General features: G+C 36.8%; 2 protein-coding genes across 3 annotated transcripts; one reads left to right on the top strand and one right to left on the bottom strand.

Moving 5' to 3' along the window:
- Positions 1-86: 86 nt before the first annotated feature.
- LOC112575883 lies at positions 87-2,918 on the top strand. Of its 2 annotated transcripts, none has more exons than XM_025258011.1 (2): positions 87-550; positions 715-2,918. In XM_025258011.1, exon 2 carries the CDS (start codon positions 719-721, stop codon positions 2,525-2,527), a length of 1,809 nt encoding a protein of 602 aa, XP_025113796.1. In that variant the 5' UTR covers positions 87-550; positions 715-718; the 3' UTR covers positions 2,528-2,918. The 2 variants fall into 2 exon arrangements, with proteins under 2 accessions (XP_025113796.1, XP_025113794.1); XM_025258009.1 differs by having other exon boundaries at positions 660-2,918.
- On the bottom strand, positions 2,871-6,465 carry LOC112575885 (ubiquinone biosynthesis protein COQ4 homolog, mitochondrial-like). The gene is made up of 6 exons (XM_025258015.1): positions 6,236-6,465; positions 5,791-5,943; positions 4,802-4,898; positions 4,365-4,467; positions 3,806-4,029; positions 2,871-3,517 (listed from the first exon to the last, which is right to left on the bottom strand). The coding sequence occupies exons 1-6, from the start codon at positions 6,369-6,371 to the stop codon at positions 3,328-3,330; spliced, it is 903 nt and encodes a 300-aa protein (XP_025113800.1). The 5' UTR covers positions 6,372-6,465; the 3' UTR covers positions 2,871-3,327.
- Between the last annotated feature and the right edge of the window lie 1,619 nt (positions 6,466-8,084).

The raw sequence follows: 8,084 nt of genomic DNA, 5'->3' as shown, positions 1-8,084 counted from the left end.
TTGTAGTACAATCTATATTTAATAGCATATATGCTTTACTTTTTGTGTTAAATATAATCACGGACGTGTAATACAAGTTCGTGATATAATCGACTCGACGGTGTTATATGAATTAATATGTTTAGGTTGGGGTGGGGTAGGAAGGGCTGCGAGTTGCAGATTTTCCTCGTTTGTATCGCAGCACCCCTAGCCCCTGCAAATACAGAGAGGGCTGACTGTATGATTCACACATCTGAAAAAGTAATACACTACATGTAGTATGGTACTTGATGCAATGTTTTTTCAAGCAAATTTTAACTGCTGAGTAATACTGGTAATACTGGCTGTAGCGTTATGGAAAGTGATAATGGTAAATAGTAATTAGAAAAGAATATATTTTATTACCTCTGAGAAAAATCTGAAGATATTATTTAATGGGTTGGGGTATGTAGCTAAAGCAAACCACGAAGACAAGTCGAGTGAAGCAGGGGAAATAACCCCAACTTCCGGAAGTGCTAACGCCTTTCGATTTAAGACACGTAACGCTGACTGGATCTCAAATAATAATCAGGTATGTTTGAAACCTTTGGAATGAAAACGTAACCTTACTACTAGAAAGAGACAGTTTGAGTATAAAATATGTGACTGTAAATAAAAAGGTTTCATTCTCTTTTCGTCAGTTTTCACACGAACTCATAACATCAACTCTTGGGGTTTTTTTCCGATGTCGACAAGAGCCATGGAGCCCATGGATTTCGATGAAGACAATCCTGAGGTCGCAAGAATGGGTCAGTCTAGAACATACAGATTAACTCCAGCAAAATTCGTTCCATATTCATCTTCAAGCTTATCGGGTAGTCAGACTCAGTCTTTGGATGCAGCTCTGCTGTCTGGCTCGCCATGTAGACGTACAATCTCTGCAACTAACACTTGGCCACGCTGGAACACGTTTTCCGTCCACAACCCAGCTGTCGAATCTGACTATGACAGTGCTGGAAGTCTTAGCTTCAATCCAGCCATGGAAAGTTCTCAGAGAAGGGCAACTCCTGTAGAGAGTTGGACAAGTCAGAGACAAACAGGTTACCAGGAGGAAGGAAATACATCAATGAACTCAAGTGACAGAAGCGATGTTTCAGAAATAGAGGCAAGTCAGTGTTCTCCTTCTCCATCCTGGGATCGTGTCATCTCTGCATTCAAATCTATAACAATGTTTAAAAGCATGTCTGATGTAGACCAGACATCTCATCTGGATGCACAACAGTATGCAGATAAAAGGAAAGACCAAGGAGATGTGAACACATGGTCTACCAGACCATCTTCACCAGAAATGGTGCGGAACCGATCGTGGGAGCCAGCCCTGAGTGTTACTCGGTCAGTGACAACATTGAAAAGGAAAAGATCCAGCGCAAAATCACCAGAGATGCAGCGTTCTAAAACATGTGTAAGCCAAGTACAGGCAACGCCAATCAAGAAACTGTCTTGGGAGGGAGATGGTCACAATGCAACTGAAAGTACCAAGCATGCCTCCAGGATGGCCAACCAGCCAGGTGAATCATCATCCTTCTCTTCATCACATAGTACCTGTAATCAAGGAGAATCAGGTTGTAAAAAGTGTTATAAACTCTTTTTTGCTTTGATCATAGGAACTTCCGTCCTTATGGGTGTTGTATTTCAAATTCAAGTTGCTCACCACCGTAAACACTTTGCTGAGTTTGATGCAGAACTGCTCAGAAATGAAATGGCTTCTAAAGTTTTTGGGCAGCATGTTGCTATTAATGTTGTACCTCAGTATATTCAAAAGTACCTGCAACTGTTGAATGAAAAGAGAGAAAAATGCTCAGTGGAGGACTGTCAACAGACTCCTCTTGTCTTGTCTTTCCATGGATGGACAGGTGTGGGAAAAAACTTTGTGAGTGACATAATTGCAAAACTCTTTCCTTCAAAAACTGTGACAAAGCTACTGGTTCCATACCATTTTCCACATGAAACTCTTGACCACCTTTACGAGATGCAGGTTGAAAACTGGATTCTGTCAAACACCACGAAATATCATATTAATATTTTCATCTTCGATGAAATGGATAAGTCTACAAGTGGTGTTGTGAAAGGTCTCCAAAAGGCTATTAGAAAACTTGCAATCTCAAACTCTGTGTATTCTCCATCAATTTTTCTCTTGTTGTCCAACACATTAGGATCAGACATCAATAGGCAGACATTTCAGGCAATGCTGACTGGCAAAGAGAGAGAAAGTGTTAGTGCTGATGAGTTTTCTCCTCTCTTCAGTAGTTGTTCTGATCCTTGGTATAAGAGTTTCCTGTCTGAAAACCTGATCTCGGCATCTGTACCATTTTTACCATTAGAGAAGCAGCATGTGGTGCAATGCATACGCCGTGACCTAGTTTCAAAGAAAATGTCCACTCAGCCAGACATGGTTGCACGTGTTTTGAATGAACTGACCTTTGTAACATTAGAGAGTGGTCACCAGTTTTCGCAGACTGGGTGCAAAAGAGTTTTTGATAAAGTGAATCTTGTTATGTTCACTACTTAGACTGGGCACATGATAACTGATATACAATATCTGTCTTTCATTTTTTCCTTGTCCTTTGTTGAAAGAAAAATTAAAAAGCAATTATTATTAAACTGCTGGCATAACATTTTTCATTGTGAAAATTATGACATTGTTAATCTAAGTACAAACTGATGGTGATGTGTACAATAAATGATAATTTGCATTTTCCCCCCATTTGAATAGGAACTTCTATTTTGGCTGATGATTGTCAAATAAAGTTGCTGTACAGCTGTTTTGTGATGGTGGTGTCCATTTAAAAAAAATATGATTATATAAGAATTACTACTGTTTGTAAAGAATGCTTTAAGACCATCTTCCTACATATTTTGTACATTTACAATTTATTTATGAAATACATGTACAAAATTTGCAGTTGCGTTGTTCTTCATCACAAATTTATTTAGGTAGCATTCAACAATCAGACAAACATCTTGAGTAAATGCCATTCATACACAATAGGTCAAAATGCTTATATGTCTCCTCGATATATGTTTTCTAAAATCTAAACACTCTTTTACATAATAAATGACATACCGTCACAGTTTGAACAAGAAAACACCTTTGCAATAATAAATATAGGTAAATGCATGTTAACAGTAATTTACAGACTGCACAGCATGGCTAAACTTCATAGACAAGATCCTATAGAAACTTATAAACAGCATAAGACAACAATGACTTGCCTATCAGACTTGACATTTGCATTATTTTCCTGCAGCTAGTCACTACAGAAATCACATCAGTGCTAAAACATTGCACCAACAATATTTTTAAAAAACTCATGGTATTACAATCTTTTTGCCAGTGCGTTTGAGAGGAACTGGTGCGGGCTCTACATTCAGATCTCTGCGTAGGTCACTTATTTCTTGTTCCCAGTGTTTTTCAAAGTAGACATTCATCAGGAACTTTGCATTCTTTGCACATCGTATGCTCCACGAAAGATAGGTGTTCAAGTACTTTTGCTGATGTCTAAAAATAAAATAGATTATTTGCAACAGTTTTAGATCAATTAGGATGTTATGGACAAAGTCATCATTAAATTTAGGACTGTTTAAGTTAAACACATTACAATAAATTTGATTTATGAAAAATACTTTTTAAATTGTGAACAGTTTTTTTTTTATAAAATAAATAACTATAGCTGACAAGCTATAAATGGATGATATATATATATATTTTTAATCTATCACAACCACCACCAATCTAATTGAATTTTTATTTTGCATGGTTATATTTAACAGTTTGTATCTGACTTACTTCGGTCCCAGGCGTAATGGTCCAAACAATGCTGCTAATGTGCAAAGAGGCAGTCCAGTCTGAATGGCCTCCACCCATTTAACAGTTACTTCTCCAAGCATGTTTGGTGGCATACCCAGCAGAGTGTGGACCAAGTCATGTATCTGTCTGTAGCGAAGCATCACATACACAAGATCTGGGTCGTCCACAAAATGTACAGGAAGCCGTGCATCAGGGGAGAATCCCTGCAAAAATACACATTTATTTGTTAGCCCATCTGTCCCTGTAATGGAATGCGCTGCACAAAATGTAGATGCCTAGTTATAAGAGTTCCATGAGGATTTTAGATCACATTTGGATTTTAGGTATATAATAATATTCAATTTTCTTTTCTTACTTTGTATTGTGTATTTGTTATGGCCATTATCCTGATTCTTATCTTGAAAATGAACTGATAGCTTTTGAGTGTGCTAATATAATGGACATTTTTATTGTTTTTATTACACTCTCACATCAAGATATATCAAACACGTGGACTTTAAATTATTATTGAAATACACTGTCTACAAACACAACCCACATAGTTATCTAAAAAGTGCCAGTACTCTTTGCCAAATGTGCCTTCAGGAAGACTTCCCAGGTAATTTATATTTATTGTCTCAGTATTTATAACTGGTTGTTCCCTGGAAACAAAAAATCATGAAATTAGAAATCTTAGTCTGTACAGGTTCCTTAAAATAAAAATCAGCAGAAACTGAATTGCTGGAATTATAACACTTTTTAAAAAACTAAAAAGAAAGATTAAAGCATTCAACTGTATATGAAAACTTATAGAAAACAGATTGTGGGATTACTTCAACTTCATTTGAAATTTTTCATACATTGCTGTGATTGTATTTTAAAGCAAAAAACAAAATATCTTGGTATGTACTACTGAACGATGAAATGCATTTATCTTGACTTATTATTCACCCCTTACTTCTCACAGCTAACAAGTTATCAGAAAACACAACATACTCAAGAATTTGCTTTCCAACAGAATCTGTGAGCATTTTGGATCGAATGTTTTTTAAAGCATAATAACCTGTTGATTCTCCAAGAGCACAAATCATGTCTGAAACATAAAAATAAAAACTAAAATCATATTTTCAAGTTAGCCACAGCTGCATATAACTCTTATTTTTAAATTTAAATGCACACAAAATCACCACATTATTTAAAAAACAAGTTGAAGTTCAGTCTTATTCATTTATAATGCATCATTATGCAGGATCCTAAAAGGAAGCCCAGAACCGGATCAGATGGCATGGTGTAGTTGCTCCACTGGGGGTGAATAGGAACAAGAAGAGGATAAAGGATCCTAGGAGTGGATTTCCTGTATTTACCCAATTAGGTCAGTTTGTAGCTTAAATTACTTTAGCACTAAGCTGATCATCCCATGGTTTCCATAATAAGAATTCATTAGTGCAATATCATGCTTGCAAAGGAGCATGCTCTCAGCGCTTAAGACAATTGGGAGACATGAACAGACTATGAAGGATGGAAGAAGAAACAACTACACAGACAAGTAATAAAAGACAAACATAGAAGACAAAAAGGAATTGGAGAACAAGCAGTAATGATGGAGTGTTATTAATCTGCAGATAAAAATAAGCAGGTGGATGACTATAATCACAGCTATTAACAATTATTAAGACATCACAATACGAATTCTAAGAAAAAATTATATATTCATTCCAGAAGAATTTACAGTCAATAAAAGAGGAACAAGTCAGCAAAAGATGTTCAACTTTGTGTCACATATCTTCTGTCTTTTTCGTCATTGTTTCACTGAACCTTGGGACTAAATGAAAAATATGATAAGAAAGAGAATAACTAAATCCGTTTATAAAATCTCAATCCTATACTTCAGGGAAAGAGTATATGGCACCTATGTTTTCGATAATCTGTGCTGCTTAGGAATTTACTATTCTACAAAATAGATCTTGTCTGAAAGCATCACTCACCATCTCTGGCTGGGTTGTAAAGACACATGGCAGCTGATCCAAGTGCTAAAAGTACTCGTTGAAATGGCGTGGTGGGTATGTGCCCAGTGTATAATTCATCGTAGCCTAACTGCTTTTTATAATCTTCAGTTTCCTTTGCTTCGTCTAGGTTTTCTGCAAAATTACAGATACAATTGGTTCGCAAACCATTATTGGGCTTAATCAAAATAATGATTTATTTCTATTTATACACCATGCGAAGACTTCCAAAGCAAAACAATAACTAATGCTGTCACCTTAATAGGCAACATTACAAATCAAATTAGTAGTATTTACAGCACAGGCTGTTCAAAAGAAAATATACTTCATGAGTTTGGCAAGCAGACGACTTTTCATCAAGGGAGGTAGTATGCGATTTTTTTCAAGACAAAAGTAAATAATCTGCTAATAAATGAGATCTGGTTACCTTCGTTTACAAACGATACATATCTGTGAGAAGTGAAACACGGAAGCTTTCTTCTGATGCTTTCAATTTTTCTTAAATGTCTTAGATTTGCATTAATAGCTCCTCGGGAGATACAGCGACGAATCACTGCCGCCATGTTTGTTTGGCCTCTGAAATAACTTCACAAATTTGTATTACTAGACTGCTGGCAAACGAGGCGTGAGACGACAAAGCTTCCGGTTTTTTCTCATTTCAGATCATGGACGTAGATAGGATCTACGTTCATGTTTCAGATTAACTGCTAAAACGAGGCATGAAACAACAAAGCTTCCGGTTTAGTCGCATTCGTTGTTTAGGCTCGCAGAGACTAACAGCGAAGAACTTCGCGAGAGGCTAAGCGTTGGTCTCGGCAGACAGACAGCAGTCCACCTATACACGTCCGTGATAACTTTGAACTCGGCGTGGATCACGTATGTAAGAACATCGAAGAAAGAAGCTTGTTCGACATGTCTGTGTTTATGACGGGAAGTGTTACCAGCCTTAGAAGAATAACCACAAACGTAATGCGTCGGTATTGTGTCAGTTCTGTGAAGGAAGCGTTCATATCAGGGAGATTCATACTCGGAACCCACACTGGCAACAGTCACAGTGTTGCGTCACAAACTGTATGTAGACGGTACATGGTTGCATCAACGAGAAGTTTTCATAATTTTAGACCACAGAATGTCTCACAAAAAACGCCGTTACAAGCAATAGCAAGTCATAGACTGTTTCAGATTTACTCAAGGGGATGTAAGAATTGTTCGAACGCAGCACCAGACGCAAACCTTGATCAACAATCAGAACAGGAAAAGAGAGAGGTGGGAAAAATTGGACCCAAAATGGGTATTCAATATACGTGCAAAGTGTGTAAAGGGAGAAACACGAACACGTTTTCAAAACTAGCTTACCAAAAGGGCATTGTGATTGTGCAGTGCAGACACTGTCAAAACAGGCATCTGATTGCAGACAATCTCGGATGGTTTAAGCATGTGGAACACAAGTAAGGACACTTTTTGTTTACAAACTTCAGAGTTTTGGGGGCATAGTAGATTAAATGTCTTATTGATAGTATCCAGAAATCTTGGTAATTTAGTTTGTATTTTAAAAAAGGGAACAAATTTGATTTAAGGGAACCTGTAGTCGACACTATTCAACCAATGTGCCATACATAAACTGGGCGGAGTTTTAGATTTAGTCACATTTCCTTCAAACTCCAACCAGATTTTAACTGTTGCTTTTAAAATATAAAAAAATGTCCTTGTCACCCAATTTATTAAGGGCACAAAAGTACACCCCTTACTACCATCTGCTCAGCTCCACTATCCTCTGTTCAAGCACCTCACAACTTTTCTGCAATGTCATCTCAGTAACACAAATCAATCTGCTCTTAATGAGTAGCTATGAAGGAAATTAAACAAATACCTCAGAATGCTTCATAATTTCAAGAATAAATAGTTTTGGCATATGTCAGGAGGTAATACACAACTCAATAAATTCTCTTTTTTTCCATGTTTCACTGTAACATAATAGTTTCTATGCACTTCAAGAACAGACAACTTTGTCTTATCTGTTAAAAAACTGTATTAGACACACTCTTTATTGTGCTCATTTCCATAGCCCACACTCAGCATTGTTACCATGGATTAGGGTGACTTCATGTACTGCTCCTGCCACCACTCTCTGCATGCAATTTGAGCCAAAGTGTTCATGTATAGATATTAAGCCTAAGTGTACACATTGTATAGATGATATTGAGCCAAAGAGTACATGTTTTATAGATGATATTGATTAATGCAATTGTTTTCAAATCAATAGACTGCCCTATAAA

The sequence above is a fragment of the Pomacea canaliculata genome, linkage group LG11, assembly GCF_003073045.1.
Source record: "Pomacea canaliculata isolate SZHN2017 linkage group LG11, ASM307304v1, whole genome shotgun sequence".
Lineage (NCBI taxonomy): Eukaryota > Metazoa > Mollusca > Gastropoda > Architaenioglossa > Ampullariidae > Pomacea > Pomacea canaliculata.
This window is presented reverse-complemented; position numbering and strand designations above follow the sequence as displayed.

Coding starts and splice junctions, on each gene's coding strand:
- LOC112575883 (XM_025258009.1), top strand. CDS start 704: ATGTCGACAAGAGCCATGGAGCCCATGGATTTCGATGAAGACAATCCT.
- LOC112575885 (XM_025258015.1), bottom strand. CDS start 6,371: ATGGCGGCAGTGATTCGTCGCTGTATCTCCCGAGGAGCTATTAATGCA. Junction 5,944..6,235: donor TGTATCGTTTGTAAACGAAG/GTAACCAGATCT, acceptor GTAATTTTGCAG/AAAACCTAGACGAAGCAAAG. Junction 4,468..4,801: donor GTTGGAAAGCAAATTCTTGA/GTATGTTGTGTT, acceptor TTTTGTTTCCAG/GGAACAACCAGTTATAAATA.